The 22,943-nt window shown below is 41.2% G+C and overlaps 1 protein-coding gene across 1 annotated transcript in view; it reads left to right on the top strand.

The window, feature by feature from the left end:
• hcn4 (hyperpolarization activated cyclic nucleotide-gated potassium channel 4) overlaps nt 1–9,983 on the top strand; it is a 70,702-nt gene extending 60,719 nt beyond the window's left edge. Inside the window, exon 8 of the mRNA XM_027008013.3 lies at nt 1,352–9,983. Coding sequence (XP_026863814.2) covers nt 1,352–3,048 — 1,697 coding nt within the window. The 3' untranslated portion in view covers nt 3,049–9,983. The remainder of the gene's footprint in view (nt 1–1,351) is intronic.
• The last annotated feature ends 12,960 nt before the right edge of the window (nt 9,984–22,943 follow it).

Here is a 22,943-nt window from a genome sequence, read left to right as displayed (position 1 = left end):
TGTAGAGGAGTATGCTTAGTAGGCAACACTACAAATATTGAGGGAAAAAAGAACTGGTGTGTCAAACAACATTTACTGCGTGGAAAAACCTTTGAGAAACTAAATCACAGCTCTCACCAACAGTCGAGACACATATGCTTACATTTTTGAGGCTAGTGAGGTTTGGGTAGGTGTGGAAGGTTTAAATACAGTTTTATTCTTAATCAAGGAACACTTTTGGACTAAATGTCTCCTTTTGAGTTAACAGAGCCATGGAGCTTTTGTTTTCCATGCCTTTCTAACACAGATCCAATGAACAGAACTCACCTTTCTCTCACAGGCAGAATAGACTCATGAACTGTACAGCTCACTAATTAATTACAGCATTGATGGATCAGGTGCAGTGATCTGTCTGCATCTGATCAGTAATCGAATGCGTCAGGATTAGCTCAGGTCATCCAGCGGCCTAAACAAAATTCACATCAGAAATTGGTTACACCGGTCTGAGCATTGGTTCTGTTTCTATGGTTACTTCACAGACCACTCATCTAAACACCCCAGTCGCTGCTGTGTTGTCAGTTCTCCGACATTATGGAATAATTTGTAGCGTCTGTATCTCCTTGGCCATAGCATAACAGTGATCCTGCCCTTCAGGCTTCAGTGTCTCTCAGATCCATCATCCAGCAACTACCAAACATGGAAGAGTGCCATGTGTCTGACTCGCCTGCATCTCTCCTCCTGTCATCCAGCATCCTGCGTTCAGGGTCATGTTTACTCAGCGAGCTGTCCCTCGCTTCCTTATCTAGCACTCACCAATAAGAACTAGTCAAACACAGACTGGCTTGCCTGCAGGAGCCATCACACCCCCGGCCAGGCTGTGCTATTTCCATGCTGGCCACACCCCTCCCAACTATCAGCCCCTCGACCCAAGGTTCTCTCCATGGCCGTAGGCCTGCTGAGTCCATGCTACCGAAAGAAAGGGTGTTCAAGGTAGCGTTTGGTGTGAAAGCACAGAATAAGAGGTATTGAAAAGGAGGCCTGATCATAGCGACTCTTTGCTCTTTAATATTCAGCATACTGCCTGAGGGTGGATAACGTCCTTTGTTTAGAGGTTATTCAAAAAAGCAGTGATTATAATTCAGCTTTGTTTGTGGATGAGGGAAACTATGCGGGTGAACAAGCTATTGCTGGAGGGCTTCAGCTCAAGATTTCAAACAAGTCATTTACCTTGTTAGGTAAATGATGCATGAACATTTATAAAATAGGTTTGGTGTAGACCAAGCAACGCTAATCACATCTTTCATCGGGATCATTCATGATTGGTGTGCAGTTGTGTGGTGTAGAGCTTAACTTTTTATTTCCTTTCCAATAGGAAAGAAGAACTCTATCTTGCAACACAAGGTCCAACATGACTTAAACTCTGGTGTCCTGAACTACCAGGAAAATGAGATCATCCAGCAAATTGTCCAGCATGACCGAGACATGGCACATTGTGCCCACCTGATGCAAAACCAACATCCACCTGCTCCACCATCACCTACACCTGTGATCTGGGCTCCGCTCATCCAAGCACCCCTACAAGCTGCTGCAGCTACAACATCGGTTGCCATTGCCCTGACCCACCATCCTCATCTGCCTGCTACACTCTTCCGCCCTCCATCCTCTGTTCTAGGTTCAGTGAAAGAGCCTCCTAACTGCCATAAGAGATTCCAGGTTATACCCACATCAACAGATCCTGGTTCAGCTGGAGACTCCACTTCAAGCACTCCTGCTAAGCCTCAAACTGGAGTAGATACTCCTCTCCTTGCATCGTTCCGTGCCCTCCACTCAACAGGACCATATGGGTCAGGCAGCACTGGCCAGCAAGTCTGCAGCAGCAGTGGTTCTCAGCCTGGACCCAGTGGGGCTTCAGTGTTCTCCACTGGCAGCTTCCGCATGTCTGGATCACCTACTACTAGTACAGCACAACTTCATCCTCCACCCAAACACAAGTCGCCCTGCCCCCCGAGTACCCCACCTCTATCTGGCTGCCTCCTCCAGCAAGGCAATACAGGTGCAGTGGCAGCCAGCTCAGGTGCTGGATCTTTATCTGGAGCAGTAGGTGGGGCAGTAAGTGTACCAGTAGGTGGGTCTGTGGGTGGAACCATGGGAGTTGGTTCAATTGGAGTTGCTTCAAATGGGTCTCCTGGGGGCGCATTGGTTGGTGCAACATTTGGGATCTTAACCACAACATCTTCGAATAATAGCTCTCTTTCCACTGGGTCATTCAGCCAAGCTTCGAATCAGCTTGTCCATAGCCAGCAGACACTAAAGGCCACCCAGATTGGTTCACTGCAGCAGTTTTCAGGTGGGGGTGGTAGGACTTCTAGTGTGCTAAACCTCTTCCATACACCCCCACCTGGATCTCCATCCTCCAGCCATACTCATATTGCCCAGGCACCTGAAGGCTCTCCTTCATCAAACACACAGTCCTCCTTGTCCAGCCTACGGTCCAGCTTCCTCCCCCAGCTGCCTTTAGAAAGGTCAGCATTGGCTTCCTTAGCTCAGTACAGCTCAGCTAATGCATCTCCCTGCTATACTCCACTTGTGCCCAGCCCTACAGTCCAAAGTCCTATAATTGGAAAGACTTTTCACTACAGTGACCCCTCTAGTGCTGCAGGCTCACACAGCTCTTTGCTCATGCCCCAGTCCTCTTGCCCTGGTCAGCTACCAGGTCATCATGCCTCGGGGACCGAATCTCCGCTAGGCCGCTTCTTGGAGGATATGACACTATTATCCAGCTCTCACCCCTCACTAAGTAGAGAGGTAGCAGAGGCCTTGGGCCATTCCTCCCCAAGATCCTCCATGGAACCTGGCTACTGCCTGTCCCCCTACTCTTCCCCGACCCTAACACCTAAGCCCTGTAGCTCCGTATCAGGGCACATTGCCCCTACTGTACAGACTTCTCCTGGGTCACGGCATCATACTCATGCCACAGGGACATCACCCTCACTTCCACTCCGGAGGTTTGCCGAGGCCCGTCCATCTGAACCTGAACCAATTTGTTCTAAACTACCCTCCAATTTGTGAGGCTAGATCACACCCTCCTGCTCACCCTGGACTGAATAATAATAATTCTTCTGTGTGACACTTTGCTTTCTTTATCTATATATCTAGACAACACTGTGTTTTAATCTTAATTATTTTAGATATCTAAATATTACTGTGATTTCCAAAAGAGTAAGGCTTAAAATTGGGTAAATTAGAGCTCTATATTACCCTTCTTTTGTTTTGCTTTGTCATTCTCTTTTTTACACATTAATATATATGTGGAAATATATATTTAAAGATATGTTAACCAATAGGAGGGTGTGAAATGCTACATATTTAAACTTTTGAGGAGGTCCATTTTATAACTGTGCCAAAATTATTTGGTTAGTATGTTTGAAATGGACATCACAGAAGGACTGTTTTTTGTTTTGCAGGAATCTATGCACTGAAACCTGCATGTAAAAACTGACTTTTCTGTGTTCAAATTGACCTTTTTAGTCAAAAAAGATCATATGCTTCTGAAGAGCCAATCTCTTTTATCTCTACGCCCTATCTAGGATCACATATTGCTGATCCTTAAATGTATCTATTGAATTGTATGTATTTATTCACTGTATAAACTTTGCAAAACTTGGAGAAGAGAATTTAGGCAGAACCAAAAAGATTTTTTGCTTAAGTAACTAGTGATTTTCCATTGGTGATTTCCTTTTCAACCACAGTATTGCAGTAATATTGGAGTGGGTTTCACTTAATCTTCACTGGGGAGAATAGAGTAAAAAGTTATAGAAACAGGGAGTTTTCAACAGTGTCCTAACAAATTCACTTTTGTCTTCCAGGTTCATATGGTAGGTGTTGAATATGAATGGCATTAGTATGATATATGACATGAAAGTGTGTGTGTGTGTGTGTGTGTGTGTGTGTGTGTGTGTGTGTGTGTGTATCACTGTTTTCTGAAATGGCTTAATGCAATCAACAATCTTTTTTGACTGACCAAGATTAGTTTTGCCTTTTTACAAGAAACAAGAACTGCCCTTAAAACCTGTGTTTCTAAAATGTTCACTCCTCATAAAGATCACCAGAGCCAGCATCAAGCTAACCATACATGATATTAATGGATGTAGCATAATTTCTTCAATAGCTTTTGGTCAAAAACTAGTGATTTATTTCTTATTAATTTATAAAAATCGCTTTGTATTTATTTGAGATTTATCATCCCTAGCTGTTAGCAGATTAATATAAGATGGAGTTGAGTAAGAGGAATGTATTGTGTGAATAAACACTGCTTGGGCATTATCAGGAACATGCAACATCTCATGCCTGATCCTGAAAAGGCCTGCTCAGTAGAAAATGAAGTGGAATCACCACGTCTCGTGAGAATTGTATTAGATGACATGGAAGCTTCCCTAGCTCTTGTCTATATCACTCCCTCCCTTCATCACTCAAAACCATACACATGCATTACACTTTTTCTGATTCAGCTGACTATTAGAGACATGCACCTCAGCTACAATGTTGATACTTAAATAGACAGCCTCACACCTCCTCCTGACCCCCCAACCTTAGCCTACTTTTACGGGCTAATGCACAGTGCCCGTGGAATTCTGGTCCCCATAGCAACTCAGAAATACAAAACAAAATAAGGTTAAAACTGTATTTAGCAGCAGTTATATGTAGAGTGCTTGACAGACGTTTTACAACTGCATTTTACTGGTATCAGTATGTTTTTTGTTTGTTTTCTAAAATAAAGTCTGTCAAGTGTGTGGTTGCTTACAGAATAACAGAATTTGCAGGGTAAGACCTTGTTTTTCACAAAAGCTAGATTGCCTTTGTTCTGCAATATATTCAGCTTTATTATGACAAAAAACAATAAATGACCGTAAAAACATTTTGCTTGTCAAAGTAAAAAGATGGCTGAAACAAACAACAAAAAACTTCCACACCAGAGAAAAGCTGAAGTCAAGTTCACAAGTTACAAAAATCTTTAAACTTTTGAGTAGTGAGGGTGCAGGCAGAAGGGAAGTGCAAATGCAGTGAGACACTGATGTATTGAGGGGGTGATGTGGAGGTGCAGAAAGCCCAGGCCTGCCATGTAGAACAGGACCCCTGAGGGCCACTCAGCACGATCAGGCTGTACCAGGGTGGCCTTCGGAGAGGCAGCTCCACTGCAAGTTGTGATTGTTCCAGGGCACTTGTGGAAATTTCATGAGAAGGCCAAGTGTTGATTGTGTTATTGGACACAGCTTTGGGAGGTTTTGAGAGCTAGTTAAAGAGTTTTCTCTATCGCCTCAAAAAAAAAAAAAGTTTAACCTCAGGGGTCGATGGCAGTGGAGGGCTCCAATCTGGAAAGGGTGCAGAGAAAGACAGAGAAAAACATACAGTGAGGGAGAGTGATTGATTAGAGGGTAGTCTGACCTGACCAAGGAACCTGGTCATTAGCAGAGATAAGGACCACAATGCATCAATAAATTCATCCTGCAGCTGTCAGTCAACCACACCTGTCACTCTGGCTGTGACTCTTGTCTAGTCTCATACCTCTAATAGACTTCAAAACCCACATACCCAATGTGGTACACTGTGGAACCCACAGACTGTCAAATATTACAGTCAAACCTAAACCATAAGCATAATCCTGTACGGCCCTTTTGATGGTAGAATTTACTTTAAAAAAAATCTAACCCTGAACTTTAACCTATAGGCTATGTCCTCGCAATGTGAACCATGATACTTTAATCCATTTGCTGACAACTCAGACAAAGGAGCAAAATTTGCCACCGTTGCCTTTCACCTGTGGAAGTCGCAAACAAACAGTCCACTGGATTCCATGACGAGCCAAACCTGGAGAGGGTCCATGTGGCAGAGGCCTGCATTTTTTCCGACTCACAGTGGTGTTCAGAATGTAGCGCGACACGGTCCTTGGTCGCTCCCAGTCTCAACCATACTCTGATACATGCCATGAGGGAGCGCTCTGGAAGCAGCACAGCAGGCAGTAATGAAATCACTGGCTGTGATTGAGGATTAGATTTCACCCCAGTAGGCCTGAACCTCAGAGATGAGGGGCCGTGAGAGACGCAGAGGTGCACTACGACTGGCACCAACTCGCTTGTGTGCCAGGATTCATTCGGGGACCTGTGACTAATGGAAACCTGGCAGCAAGCGTATGTGTAGCATCCATTGACCGTAGGATAACGGATGCGTTCGTCCCTGGATCCATTGTAACTCAAATGCTGGTCCCTTTGTGAGGTCATGAGCTTGTGTGATGCGCAGACTCATTATTTCTGACTCCACTGTTCTCTTTCTCCATTAGTGGTATTGTGACTCCAAGTATAACTCAAGTTTTCTTTGGAGTAGCTGTGACCAAGACAGAAGTTTTATCAAGTCAAGGGATCTTAGGGGTTTTTGTCTGGAGTATTACAGACAATAGTGCCAACCTGACATCAGGATCAGGAGCTATTGTACACTGTTGTTGAGGAAAGAGAACATACACACTGTGGCATGTTATGGGCTATACCAGGAGTGCCTGATTCCCAACCTGGAGATCTATCACCCTACAGACTTTAGTTCCAACCAAAATCTAGCACACTTGATCCAGCTAACCCAGCCCTTCAGTAGCTCATGAATATTAGAGCCTGGCATGTTGGAACGAAACTCTGCAATGTGGTAGATCTCCATGTGGATGATTACATGGAGTGGGGCACCCCTGGGCATCATAGTATGCAAATAACTGAAATCCTTGTTTTGTTTTGGCCCTGTGATAATTGGGAACATGTGACTGTAACAGCAACTTTTCCCAGACGCTGGTATGAATTTCATGTCCTAGTAAGGCTCTACGCACTACACTAACTGCCTTTGAATAAGCTCCCACAGAGCTAAACATATCCCCACAGGGTTGGATAGGATTTCATTTACCTCTGTAAATTTAGATAACTGATTTAGCACTGATAATCTGACTGTATATACCTCCTGATAGACATACAGATTAAAAGATTATGTAGTTTTGATTATAATCCATACATAGGCTGGTTGAAAGGGTTCTGGTGTGTATCTGTAAGAATAACCCTGAGAAAGGAGTGTGAATTTACAATGACTCCCTAGAATCTCTTCCTGGCTTTGGGTGGTTTTGACAGGGAGCAAATGAGGGCTTACACACTGCTTTTCTTAGCTTCATTTTTTAAATGTATGTCATTTACAAACATAATGCTGAATTTCAATGTATATTTATGTAAACAGATTTCTATACAGTATATACATATATATTTCAATAGGACATTTATTTTTCTGCATTCGTTTTACAGTATATTATTACAATGTTCATGACGCTGCATTTCATTGTTCACAGTATTGTCATTGCTGAGTATTTGCTGAAAAGGGCATACTGTTAGCATTGTAAAATATTTTTAATGAGGGAATATTTGCTATCTCACCATGCTTTAGACATGCAATTTATCACTTTGTGTAAGAGTGCTTTTTTTTTTCAAGAATTACACTGACTAAATTGCAGCTCTGTCAACCCCCCCCCCCCCCCTCAAAAAAAAAAAAGTTTTGTGAGCAAGATGATTCTTCTGATGTTCAATTAGAAATCGATTACTTTGAGGTTTTTGTTTGTTTGTTTGTTTTATTTCAAATGATAACCATGGGCAATAGCAATAAGTATGCTGTGCAGGGGTGGTGAAGCTCAGATGATTCGGTGGGGATTGTAAAATGTCCATAACCATCCACTGTGGAGCTGAACTGCTCTCTGTGGTTGGCTTTGCAGATTGAGGCTTTTGCAGAGAGGAACCAAACAGGACTGATGATAAGCACACAAACTGGATATTATTAAAAGGTATCAGTTAAAACAATTACTTTAGTTTGGTTTCTTCCTTTTTCACTGATGTTGTGGTTATTTAATAGCTAAACTAACCACTCCAATAAAAGCAGCTGCATGTGAATAAATTCGAGTGCAAAAAACACATGTCCAGCACCCACACAGTGTATCAGGTCATCAGATCTTATCTGCAGAGGAGATGGTTGTGGGTTTTCATGCCATCCTAACAGAAGCATGTCTGGCATCACTTGTTTTAATTAGTTGCTCTCAGTCTTTAAACAGTTGTCCAGAGTGTGATCTTTCAGCCATGCTGGCTCTGTAGAGATCAGACTGTACATGCCACACTGTACATCCCTATATTGTAATAGTAACACACCCTGTCACGTCCTGTGCTAGGATTCCATTTACTAACCCCTGCTCTCTCTATCTCCCTTTCTTTCCCTTCCTCTCTCTTTTTCTGTCCTCACAAACACATGCACACACGTGCGCTTCCTTTTGCGACTGTGAGGAGACACATGAGATTGTGCGGCTTAGAGCATGGCCCTGGCAGGCACAGGGAAAGCTGAAGGGTCTAACTCTGCCCCGAGAGCACTCTGCCATCTGCCTCATTAGAATTCCCCCTTCAGCTAACCTTCCCTCCCTGTCGCAACAGCTCATTCAAAGTGAAAAGCCTTTGTTTTGGAATGTCTGTTGTAATTACCGAGGATTCTCTTCTTGTGACGACGGGCAAGCTAAAGGGAGGCTGTGGGTGTGTGGGTATTTGCATGCACGTGTGCAGGCGCGTGTGTGAGAGAGAGACTTGTCTGTTTTAAGATGCTGTTTCATCTCAGTGGAAGCCTTAACAGTGGGCTGCACTCTTGCAACACGGTCAAAGATACAAACAACCACCAGCCTCCAGACCAGAGTCAAAAATAGTCCAAAAGCTTGAATGACTGAGCCTTGTCCGATAGATAGATAGCTTTTTCTCTGTTGGCTTGGAGATGACAGGGATTGATTGAAATGAGGAGACAGCACTGGAAAAATCAGAACTGTAGGTAATATTTCCAGAATCTGTAGGTCATATTTCCAGCTGCACTGCTATTAATGACTAATTTGTATATGATACTCTGTGTGCTCTCCAAATCAAATTGCCAGGTATTACACAAAGAAATGTTAGAAGAGCTAATATTACATCTGCTACTTATTCCAAAACTCCAAAACTATAATAATAAAATAATGATAACAGAAGAAATTATCCTGGTTTCTATAAAACTATGAAAAGCAAGCATTTAGGGGCAATCTGGAGATTCTTATTTAATTGCTAGAATCCTAAATGATTCCTGTTTAGATTTCTATAAGGAGGAAGGGTAGCTTGTGTGGCCTCTGTTATAGGCTTCATTACAGTAGGAAAGAATACCCACTCTGATGCAAAGTAGCAGTGTGAAAGGAACACCCTAGATACTTTCTAATAATCCAACATCACAGAACACCGACCCACCATAAGGACTTTGGTTGGGGTTTGTGTGGGGTTGTTGTGGCATTTGTGTGGGGTTGGTGTGGGGTTAGTGAGCCATATGTGTGCAGGGTTAGCCCAGTGCTGCTGGCATTTTTGGAGCTGCAGAGATAATCTGCTGTGGGCTTGTTTGGGTCAAATGATCCAGTAATTAATCTCCCCTTACTGCCATGGGAACCATAGGCAAGGGTTTTGCTATCATACCCCAGTTCACTGCTCCCCTTCTTCCTTCCTCTTCCTGTTTTCCAAAGTCCTTGTCCTCCATTTGCCCTCCTGCATCATGTCTTTTTATACAAATAAAAATGTTTTTCTTGTGGTGTCTTGGGGTACACAGGATTAGGGTGAAATCTGGGTATATAAAGAGATTAATCTCAAGTATAAATGACTAAGGAAGAAAAGTAACATAACATATGGTAGTATATATCATGTAGCCTACCTGGTAGAGCATGGTATTTTTAACATCAAGTTCATGGGTTTGATTCACATGGAGCACACACACACTATTATACTATTAAATTTGTAAATCACTGGATAAGAGTGTCTGACAAATGCCCTGTAAATATTGATCATGTGATCATGCAATGACTTAGCACCCTAGATTGGCTACTAGATCCTGTATTTGATTGTAAAATCAATACTCATCACTTTGATACCAAAAATAAAAAAAATGACCTGAGCCTTTGGAGAACTATGTCAAACGTGTCATGTACCCTCCTTTGCTCGCTCTCTCTCTCTCTCTCTCTCTCTCTCTCTCTCTCTCTCTCTCTCTCTCTCTCTCTCTCTCTCTCTCTCCTTCTCTGGCAAGCACTGCAGTAGTGCACTCTGACATTCAGTAACTACTGTGCATCCGCATTATAGCTTTCAGCTCACCATGAAATCCCGTCACCAAAGCCTGCTAACATCTGCCACTCACAAACACTGTCTGCATGCCAGAAGTGCTCTATAACACGAAATTGTGTTGCTGAATTATTACCAGCTCTGACTGAACTCCCAGGATGGTGCTTATATATGGAGAAATGACAGTGGAAACAGGTTGAAGCAGGTCTGCTCCTCTAGTACTGTGGATTGTAAGAGGACAAAGGGATTTCTGCTACTACTGAAAATTGCTCAGTGTGTGCATTGTCCTGAAAGTCCTGACTAAACATTCCCTTTTTTCATTTGATTTCTTAAAAGTCTATGTAGAGTTCAGGAACAGCAATAAATTTTCATTTGGAAGTTTTTATGGCTACATGTAAGTGCAGCAAAACTACTTTGAAAATGATATGGAATAATTTAAAATTTCATAACAACATCTAACATTAAATCAAAATAACGTTTGTTCCACTTCTGAGACGACCATTATCAATCAGGCAGCATCAAATAACTTATTCATATTACTATATAATTGAATATGCTATATTTAAAAAGAGGTTATTTATTTATATATAGGATTTTGGAGTTCTTATGGTCCTTGGATCAGGTCAGTGTTCTGTCTCTTTCTTTCTATTTTTCCATATGTAAACAAGAAATCAGGTCATAGAGTTCGGACTACGCAAAACCCCTGACACGTAGCAAGAATGCTGAGCTGGGACCAAAGGCAGCCTCAGGCTTCGCAAATTTCTAGAAAACGAGAGGTAGGACTTTATCCAGTTAAGCATGAGAGAAGGAGGGAGAGAGAGAAATTGCGCATATACTTGTGTGTGTGTGTGTGTGTTGACAGAGAGAAAAGGGACAAAATGCACCTATTTCCAGATACTACTGTACAGAGCATTACTGGGAAGTGGAGAGGGGCATTTCTATGAACCCTTTGAGACATGTAAAAGCAATGAGGGTTGCCAAAGCCGCAAGGAAAAAACACCTTGCAAATGATCAATCTCAGTCTGACTCATCCATACTCCTGTCCATCCTTAGAGCATGTGTGTTTGTGTGTGTGGCAGAGAGAGAGAGAGTACAGCTGTTTTATTTTTGACAGAACCTGAATACAGCACATGCATAAGAGAAATCAACTACCAGAGCCAGAGAAACATTTTGGCTTACTGACTAAATATGCACAGATAAAACTTTCTCTCAGATATTATAATGGCTCTCTTTGTGATATTAGTGTTGTGTAATGACTTTATGTTCTTTTTTCAATATTAAAAAACTTTGAATTTGAATAACAAAATCCAGTTTGTTGCAGATTGGATTTATTGCAGTAGTCTGCTACAGTGCACTGATATTTAGAGTCATAGCCATGCCGCTTCAGAAACCATGTCCATTATGTCCCAGTTATGCTTTTGTGTGTGTGTGTTTGTTTTTGTGTTTTTTTTTGTTTTTTGGGGGGGGGAGGGGGGGTGTACATGCACACACATGTATATGTAATGGCTTTTCCATCAAACTTACACACAAATTGATTGAAGCCATCCTGAAAAAGTATATTTATGTATTAGTCATAAAAATGATTCATCCCCAAACCCACCACCCCCTCAAAAAACAAACAAAACAAACAAACACAAAAAACCTGTGCATTAGAGACTCATGTTCCTTTAATCTTCTTGGGTCAAATTCATCCAATTTATTCTGAGCCTCTTAGTCCATATGCAAACATACTTTCATAGTATAGGGTGTGGAAAGGGAACTACATCAGTAATCTTTTCTAATTAATCTTCTATGCTGAAACCACTGACACTCCCAAAGAGTTTCAAACTGTGCACATATTAATGGTGATTTAGAAAATGTTCACCAAATTAGCTGATTTACAGCACTCAGGGACAGTCTTGTCAAACTCACTCCACTTTCTGTTTAAGAGTTGCTACTACACAAGTATTTAACTGATTCAACGGCTCAGCCAAGACACTCACGCTTTGTCTGGCAAGTACTGGCTCATCTGTTGTCCCATCCTGATTACTTTGAAATGGTGATTTAATGATATTGAATTTGAATTTTCATTTGTGTTAATCATTGCAGATTATACTGGGTATGTTTAGTTAACTCTTCAATGGATTTATGTTGTGGGGTATTATGTTGTAGAATAAATGACTCAATTCATTGTTTTAGTTTATTTAATTAGATTTTTCACAGTTAAACCATCCTTTTGGCCTTTCTAGTCATGAATATCATCACACAGTAAATGAACATTTCCTGTTGTTATCTTCCTGCTGTACCTCATCCTCCCTAGTGAAAATGTTCTTTGAATCCTGAAATTCTACAAATGAAATACAAGGTAACTATGGGCAAGCATACATTTGATAATAATGTGTTGTCACTTCATCACAAAGTGGAGTAATTTAAGATCTGAGGTCAAAACTTTGCTTAAAATCACAAGCAAAATGTGCATGGCACCATGTCAACCATTTGAATGTGTTGTTGCTCTGCTGGACAGCTTCAACTCAAAAACCTTTAGTTTTATGGATGAGATTGCACCAGTTAAAGTTAAAACCATTTCATTCCAATGGAAACCATTATGGAGAAATGCTACTGCAGTTCAAATCCAAAAGCGAGAATGCAGGCAGGCTAAACACGGGTGGTGCAAAACAAAACTTAGGACTGACAAAATAATCTTCAACAATAAACTGCATCATTACAACATATTTAGGACATTTAGGTTACATTTTTATCCAAAGTGACTTACAATTATGACTGAATGCAACTTGAGCAACTGAGGGCCTTTCTCAAGGCAAAAAATCCACAATATCAGACTGGCCCTTAGTGTGTCTATATCCACCGATGAGTCTGTGTCTTCTCAATCACCATGCAAAGATATGGTTAAAATGCCCCAGTTTAGTTCTATTAACAATAAGATTCTAATAGATACAGGGAGTTACCTCAAATCAAGACTTCACACCTTACCAACCAGCTTTTTAATGAATATTGCAACACATTTCTTTTCCTAACCCACTAAAAATTGCAGTGGTGAAGCCTCTCTTAAAAAAAGAAAAAAATTATTATCAGTTGTGTTAAATAATTGCAGACCCATTTCAAATTTATCGTTCATTGGGAAAGCCTACTGGCTTTCTATTCTAAAATAGTTGTCTAGTCAAATTTCAGTCAGTATTTACTCCTACTCACAGTACTGAGACTGCTCTAATTAAAGTAATTAATGATAATCATTTGAATAAAACTCTCTACTAGCTCTACTAGTGCTCAAACTCAGCACTCTACTAGTGCTCAAACTCAAACTTATCTTTAATACCATTAACCATAAGATTCTTATCTTAAGAGTCTAAACTACTTTTTTTTCAACAAAAAACAATGTTTCTGAAAATGTGCTGGTGACCTGTGGTGTCCCCCAGGGTTCATTTCTTGGGCCACTCTCATTTTAACATATACATGCTTCCTTTTTGGCTGAATCTTAAGATTTTGGGCTGTTTTACCATGGCTAATGCTAACGGCGTTCAGATTTACTTGATGCTCTCTCCAAACAACTGTACTCCCTATTACTTTGTAACTGCTTTGAGCACATTAATAACGGGCTGAGCCAAAACATTCTGCAGTTGAATAAAGATAAAACTGAGATTATGATATTTGGGAACAGAAACGATAGGCACAGACTAGCTGGCTAATTGGAATCAAAAGCCTTCAAATCTAAAGAGCTATCTTGTAACTTTGCCATACTTATAGCCTCTGATCTATTATCATATGAAATCAGTTACTAAATTGGAATTTTATCACCTTAAGTACATCAAAAAGATCAGAGATTCTCTGACTTAGAGAAACCCACCCATTCTTTTATTTCTGGCAGTGTTGATTACTGTAATTGTCTCCTAATGGGACTCCCAAAAAGCAATCAAAAAGCTTCAGTTAATTCAAAATGCAGCTGCCAGAGTTTTTACAAGGAGCAAAAGGGTACACATGTCCCATTCTTAAATCCTTACACTGACTACCAGCATATTAGAAAATTGAGTTTAAGGTGTTATTATTGCTTCATAAAATAGTGTAGGATCAGTATACCTATCCGCTGCCACATTGAGCTGAGCAGAACTCTCAGATCATTAGGGAGTAGTTAGTCCTGCCCAAGGTATAGACTGAGCATGAAAAGGCAGTGTTTAGCTATTATGCTGTTTTTAAGAGGAACCAGTTGTTAGAAGATATTAGAAGAGTGTAGACACTAGACTCTAGATTCTTATTTGACCAGGCTTTCGGGTCACTTTGAACGCTGCTCCCTTAGATCCTGTAGCACTGCACTTTGAACTTTTAATTTGCATCACTAAATTACTCTTTGTTATTTCTCTTACTTCTTAATATATTCTTTATTTTCATCTCAACACTTTTCATGTTTAATTTGACCTGTTTTAGCACTTCATTTTTAAGATTTCATTTAGGTACTAGTTTATTTAGATCTCTATTTGAATTTTGTTTTGTTTATTTTTTTTAAATTATCTTTTCAATTTAAATCAATAGTTTAAATTATCTATGTTACAACTCTTTTATGTGAAGCACATTGAATTGTCACTGTGTATGATCAGTGCTATATAAACTTGCTTTTTCTAAAATCCTAACATATGCTCATTCACAAGAAAAAGCAGAGAGAGAAAAAGGTGTGTGTGTGTGAGAGAGAGAGACAGAGAGAGAGAGAGAGAGAGAGAGAGAGAGAGTGTGTGTGTGTGTGTGTGTGTGTGTGTGTGTGTGTGTGTGTGTGTGTGTGTGTGTGTGTATTGAATTGATAAATGTATGGTTACAGATGTGAAACTCAAAAGATTGCTTTATTTGGATCCTTCTGGGCAGTGGCTGCCGATACAGTGGCTGCCGATACTTAAAAATAGCTTCCAAACCATAGAGAGAATACAGGGAAGCGAAAGGCCTTTAACTATCGAACAAGCTTCAGAGGAGAGGAAAGGAAAGGAGGGGAAGAATACAACAAGAAATGAAGGAGAGAGGGTCAGGGAAGGAAAGTGTAGAGACCAAAAAGTCAGTTTTTCTAGTGTGACACTGAAACTGAGAGAGAAACATATAAGGTTAGAAATGGACCTAGTCCAAAATCAAAACAATCCCAAATTCCCTTAACTGTTATCTTGTGGACTTATGCCACAGGAACCATTTTTCTGTTTTATTTCACACTTAATGTGTCAGTGTAATGTTTACAGTGAGGTAAACCACTGTGCTGTGGTCCCTTACAGTAAATGACCCGCATTTAGCAGAGTTTGAGTGGAGCAAGTGTTTGTTTCATAATACATAATGGCTCAACATTAGAGAGAGAGAATGTGTATGAGAGATTTTTAATACTGCTCTGACCATTGGGATTACATGCTGACTTTCTCTGTTTGGCTGTGTAGGGTGCGGTCTCTGTTGAACTGAGCAGTTTTGCTTTGATGTGGAATGAACTGGTTTAACATTTTCTTATGATGAGAAGCAGACAGAGGCAGAAGTGAAAGACTGAAATCTGAAATATTTATATCTCAGCCTTCATTAAACATGTACACAATATGATGCTCCAATAGATGAGAGAACAGACTGATACACACATAGCTAATTTGAGAATGAGATTTGAGAAGTGGATTTATATCATAAATGAACCCCTCGTTCAGTAAATTTCACTGACTAGCTTTTAGTATAGCATTTATACTTTGCCATACTCTCTCTCTCATTCTCTCCCTCTCTCTCTGTTTCTCTCTCTCTCTCCTTCTCTTACTGCCTACACCATTTGGGTATCATTGCTACTGCTTTGTCAGACAGTGTGACTAACTATCTGTGTCCAATCAAGATGTGGAAACGACCGACACTGAATTACCCAGACATCACAGCAAGAGAGTTGTTCAACAGTTTAAATATCTTCTTGAAAAAATACAGCTCAAGCAACTGCAACATGCACACACACACACACACACACACACACACACACACACACACACACACACACACACACACACACACACACACACACACAAATCCCTATGCTATCCTGCTAGCACAGGAGAGAATTAGTTTTCCCCCATGTGTACATTTTTCTCCTTCTGTGAATGATTCAAAGCCCTGCTTTGTTCAATGAGCTCCTGCCATCTGGAGGCTCCCTTGATTCTTTCGTTCATCTCAGTTTCCAGTGAGCTTCACTGCCACCATCACATTTCCTGATGTTGCCCACACCCCTAAAACCAGTGGGCCTTCAGTGACAGTGACCGCAAACAAACACATAGAGATTTGCCAACATCACACACACCCAAATATAAGAGAATCTTTATAATCCTAAATATGGCACCTAGTCTTTCTTCCTTCTTGAGACAACCATGGCTTAGCTGCTCCTAAGGTCTGAAGCATGTACACACACACACACACACACACACACACACACACACACATGGAGCATGCTGTGCCGGTGGCATGTTTTGCCAAAGGAAGTAAGATAAAATATCACAGGCCATATCGCACACTCGCTGCAGGTGTTTGCAGAAGTGAAATGACTTCCACACTGCCCTGCATTCCTTATTCCTTACAACCATGTTAGGGCATCCACTGAACTAGGAACTGTTATAGATGCGATAAATGGTTCACAGAGCTATAAGAATAAAATGACTGGTCAAAGACCTGAGAGGGAAAGCGTGCTCTTTAGATTTAAGGAGGTTTAGAAAATGTCCTTTTCTACTTCATAAACTTATTGTGCGAGGTAGTGCCTCATAAAGATTCAAACTGTGCAGCTCTTCAGACAGACAGAGTCTAACTGCTGTCAGACGCTTTGGATGTTTCACCTCTCTCCCTCTCTCTGTCTGTTTCTCCCTCTCTCCGTCTCTCTGTCTGTTTCTCCCTCTCTGCCTCTCTCTGTCTGTTTCTCTCAGGCATAGATACACTCTCTTTTACTCTCTTACACTGCCTGGGTGTTGATATCCTGGCAGCAGGCAGAAGTGCTCAGATAGGTTTCGTATTATCTTAAAAACACTGGTGCCGATATGGCTGTCTCTGTGATATCACTCTGATGTCGCTGTCTGCAACTCTGTAGAGTGTCCGTCATTAAAAGTGTGTGAGTGTTAGAGAGAAGGAAAGAGAGAAAGAGGGAGAGGGAGGGACCAAATTGTATTCCGATGCAGACACATTTGCCTGACATCAGCACACATAGAGCAGAAGCAGACCACCATTACAAGCCCATTATATAAAGATTATGTGCATCTGCACAGTGTATCAGGCATAGGATTATACAGTTCAGTCTCCTTATAGTGCTCTCAATGAACAACACACACACATACACACACACACACACACACACACACACACACACACACACACACACACACACACACACACATTCGTCCTGGTAGAGCCTTTCACAGTGTGCAACGGAAACACATATGCACACTACTAATAGAGCTCTAACCAGTGTATGAGGAAAACACACAATCCTGTTAAAGCCCTAAACTGTACCTAAACCAAGACACATGCAAACATTCACACACATGTACACATGTGTGCATGCAAACACACACACATACACACATACACAGGCACACGTGTGCTTGTGCACACACACTCTCTCACACACACACACACACACACACACACACACACACACACATTCATTCTGGTAGAGCTTTACACAGTGTGCAGCAGAGCAATAGAAACACATATGCACACTCCAAATAGACCTCTAACCAGTGTATGAGGCACACACACAATCCTATTAGAACCCTAAACCATACCTAAATTGAACCACACACACACACACACATGCACACACACACACACACACACACACACGTGCATGTACACGCTCTCTCTCGCACACATACATACGCACATACTCCTGTAAGAAACCTACTATGGTGACATACACACAAAGTCCCGTTAGTGCTCTACACGGAGTACTACAGAAACAACTGCTCCTATTTTATTCCTGCTGTCTTTCTCTCTCTCTCCTACTTACTCACACACCACACACAAACACACAAGCACTTACAGCTGCATAGAATTTCATGGAAGAAGGGAAAATGTGAATATGGACCGCTATCATTAACGCGGTGTCCAGTAGTACATTCTGAGTCTGAGACTGAATGACTTATTGCACCAACAGCCCAGTTTTCTTTTCATACTGCACCACATTTATCATCTTTCTCTCTTTCTCTTCTTTGTCTCCCTTTCTCACACATGCAAACACACACACACGCTCAAAATGCAACAATCTTCTGTAAGTGGTTTGATCCTGGTCTGAGACTGAATGACTTATTGCACTACGGCCCAGTTTTCTTCTGTTTCTGCACCATTTATCATCGTTCTCTGTTACACACGCGCGCACACACACGCACACACACGCGCGCACACACACGCACACACACGCGCGCGCGCGCACACACGCCCATGCACACACGCGCGCACACACACACACACACACTCGCACACACACGCACACACACACACTCGCACACACACGCACACACACACACACTCGCACACACACGCACACACACACACGCGCGCACACACACGCACACACACACGCGCGCACACACACGCACACACACACACGCGCGCGCACACACGCCCATGCACACATGCATATTCCCCTTCCCCCAAATAGAAACACATACATTCAAGACACCCCTCTCTTCTCCTCTGTCAAACCTGTCGTCACGGTGACCTTGAGCCAGTGGTGAAGGTGTTGTGTGAAATTCTGAGCCACTTGGAAACAGCATCTCATCTTCCAGGTGCGCAGATTCTGAAAGAGCTGAAAACCAGGCAATGCAGCACACAGGATTTCTGGCTTGGCAAAGTGCAGTTAAACATGCTTGTCAGGACACAGAATAAGAAATTATACAATGATCAGCAATGAAATCATTTAGAACATAAATGCACCATGTGAAATGTACAAAGTACAAATGGTTTAAGCATAAATTCTGCATTGTGAAATTATGAAGCAATCATGATTAAACTAAAACTTTATATGTCAATAGGGCAATACCATGCATATGATGGTTGAGATACTACCACATTGTAAAAGAGAGTGCTGGATTATTGTGTGTGTGTGTGTGTGTGTGTGTGTGTGTGTGTGTGTGTGTGTGCATGTGTGCGTGTGTGCGTGTGTGTGTGTGTATGCATGTGTGTGTGTGTGTGTGTGTATGACACTAGCCACCTCCAAACCCTCGGTCACACCAGCACTTTAGAAAGCACAGTGACAGGTCACGTAGTGCTGCAAACACTTCAGCTCATCTCTCTGTGACAAAGGCACACAGATAGTGACGGGGCATGCAGTTTTAATAACGCAACTCTGAGCAAGACAGAGGGACAGAAACTGAGACAGACATACAAAAAGAAAGAAAGAGAGAGAGACAGAGAGAGAGAAAGAGAGAGAGATTGAGAGAGAGAGAGAGAGATTGAGAGAGAGAGAGAGAGAGAGAGAGAGAGAGAGAAGACTAGAAAGATTTACTTGGCTCTGCTAGATTTTGACTAGCTTGCCTCTATTGCCCCATTCCCAACCACACCAGTACACCACAATAAAGTGTCAATTATCCACTTCAAATAATTGGCTACAATCATACCTTCTAATGTAAGAAATAAATAAATTTTATCTATGTTGATAAAAGACATTACAAATGTCACATAAACAGGCAAATACATAAATGAACAAACAAACATCAAAAAGATTGTGAAAAGGCTTTGAGACTGTGGTGTGGCATCAGGTAGTACTCTGACGCCCGTGTCCATGCTGCAGACCTGAAGGACAGCTCTATTTTGATCTGTCAGATGATAGCTGGAGTACACTGCACTCTGCTCATTCTGCTTCACAATATGGAGCATCAATTCACTCAGCACAGTCCGTATGCACTGTGCACTTAGCTATGCATACAACACTTAACATTGCTAAACTCCCTCACACCTTTCTATCTATCTATCTATCTATCTATCTATCTATCTATCTATCTATCTATCTATCTATCTATCTATCTATCTATCTATCTATCTATCTATCTATCTATCTATCTATCTATCTATCTATCTATCTATCTATCTATCTATCTATCTATCAGAGGACTGGGAGTTTGAGGGTGTGGTGCTATAGTTTTCCTGTTTCTAATACTGTGTGCTTCTGATGTTTTCATTCCTGGGATCTGTTGGAGCCACTCCTCCAGGGCTCAAAGTCCCAGGTGCCCTTTTCATCATTGGGACAACCTTGCAGTTAATCTTCCACATTCTCTCTATTTCCTCTTTCAGTTCCTGGTATTCCTTTGGATGTTTCCATCATTTGGGACTGCCACATCTTTTACCACTGCTGTTTTATGCATCTGATATCTGTTTGGTTCACTGGTACAAGCTTGTCTCTCTGGATCATAACTTTATTGTTCCGCACCACTTTCTGGGGCTCCCTAGTCTGAGTTTGGCACTCTGGAAGAGGTTTTCTCTGTTCAAGGGTGTTCTACGGTTGTTACCAGTCTTCCTGTCCCTGCCACTAAGAAGCACACCCATAGTTTCAGGATGGTATTAGTCAAGTGAAGTATAGTGCTGTTTTTCACCAGTGCTCAATGTTCTGCCCAGATTTTTTTGTTGTTTTTGTCTCATTGGACCAAAGAATCTTTTTCACATATTGCCAAAGTCTTTACATGCTGTTTAGCAAAGTCCAAGCAGCCTGTCCTATGCCTTTTAGTCAACAGTGGCTTCCGTCTTGCCAAAAATATAGAGTAATCCTGGCTGAAAACTTATTGTTCCCAAACTCTGAGGCTGGGGCAGAGACTTACATTTCAACAAGACAGCGACTCATCAAAGCAAACCATGAGGGAAACATAAGAGTGGCTTTGGGAAAACTCTGTGAAAGTCTTGGAGTGGCCCAGCCAGAGTCTGGACCTGGACCCAGTAGAGCATCTCTATAGAAACCTGGAAACTACTGCTGCCCATCCAACCTGGCTGAGCTTGTATGAGAAAAATGTGTGAAACTTCAAATTGAAAGGTATGCCAAGCTTCTAGAATCATTCCCAAGAAGACATGATGCCTGTATTGCTGCCAAAGGTCCTTTAACAAAGTACTAAGGGTCTGAATGCTCATGTAAAAGGAATATTTCAGTTTCTAAACTTTTAATTAATTGACAAAACATTCTAAAAATCAGTTTATGCATTGTCATTGTGGAATATTTTGATAAATAGATGAAAAAAAAGACTAAATCCATTATAAGTCTAGAAAATGCTAGAATGTAGCAAACTTTAAAGGGTCTGAAAGCTTTTCTATATGCATTATATTCACACACATACACACACACACACACACACACACACACACACACACACACACATATATATATATATATATATATAAATGCTATTTCTACCACATACATATTTTTAAGAATTGCATGAGTCCTGCAGAGTTCTTACAGTCCTTTTGTACGCAGGGCACACAGAACAGTGTCCCAGTTGCACTCAGACTCAGCCCACTCTGTCTGACCATTTCTATTTAGCTTGGGGTTGTGGTGGCATAAATATTGAACATCTGTATTGGTCCAAGGGGTTATGGAAAAAAATAACATCTCCAGTTCTGAACTACAGGGAAGTCTAGATCACTGAAAGGGGCAGACAAAAGATCCACAGGTATTTGTACTCACTCACTGGTCATCAGTCATCACACAATTAAATAAATAAATATATAAGTATTACACACTACCATATACACAGGACAACCCCCTCCACACACACACACACACAAAAACATGTACACACATACACAAGCACACATTGCCCAGATCTCCAGATTTCCCAGCTATCACAGAAGAGACAATCACAGTCCCTCACCACAACACCTATCTATACCCCATCATCTGGCTTCTCCCTGTCCTCCACCTCCTTCTGCTTGTCTAACTACCTCCTCTCACAACTTGTGACATCATTATCCCCTAGTCACCAACCACACAACTGGAAACATTTTGAATTTCCTGACGATCTGTGAAAAATGGGCATTCCCATAGCAACAAGGTCCTGCGCTAAAGACGCGAGATTAGGCCAAGCCCCGATACCATTTGCATGCAAATTGCCCAGCTGGTACCTTGTCGTTATGACAACTGCTCACAGCTCCCAGAATCCTTTAGGAGGTTCAACGTAAAAGGAAGGGGTCGTAGTCATTGATAACGTCTTCCCCTTCAGGCTACATTTTTATCAATGGAAAAGTAGTGCTCTGTACGTGTTTATTCTTCAGTGTGGAATTCTTTGGCTCTACAGGTGCTGACATAATGAAGTTTAAACAGTACCTGAATATTAGAAAAGGCTGGACATGGTATTCCTCAGGTTATCAATTCATATCATCTGTATAGGGGAATCCCTTCCACAGAAAAATTAATCTCTGTATTAAATAATGTAGATAAATACTGTTAGAACTAACATTTTTTTCTTTCTTTCCAAACATCACTGTTCAAATTTTGTTTGATTTAATTTTTTGTCTATATGCTGCAACCTATGGAGAGTGCGTAAATACTTTTGACAAGTTTTACTATGATTGCATACTGACACCTAATGGCTGCTGTATGCAAACTAAAAATTCATGCTTGAAAACAAATTACATTCATTTGCAATTTTACAACATGACGGTTTTGAACTCTTGATCGTTAACCCATATTATTTCAATTAAAAAATCCAGATGTTCAGGATTTAACTAAAACTGCTGAGAAATGAAATCGTGTCACCGCAAGTTAAACCATTCTTACCCTCTTCACCTAAACTGCAAATTGCTTGTCTTTTTTTAATTGCTATTTTTTATTGAAATGAAAATCAAGTACAGTCTGATGAA

Source organism: Electrophorus electricus, chromosome 6, assembly GCF_041902795.1.
Source record: "Electrophorus electricus isolate QZ-2024a chromosome 6, ASM4190279v1, whole genome shotgun sequence".
Lineage (NCBI taxonomy): Eukaryota > Metazoa > Chordata > Actinopteri > Gymnotiformes > Gymnotidae > Electrophorus > Electrophorus electricus.
Note: the sequence above shows the minus strand (reverse complement) of the source record. Positions and strands in the feature narration are given on the sequence as shown.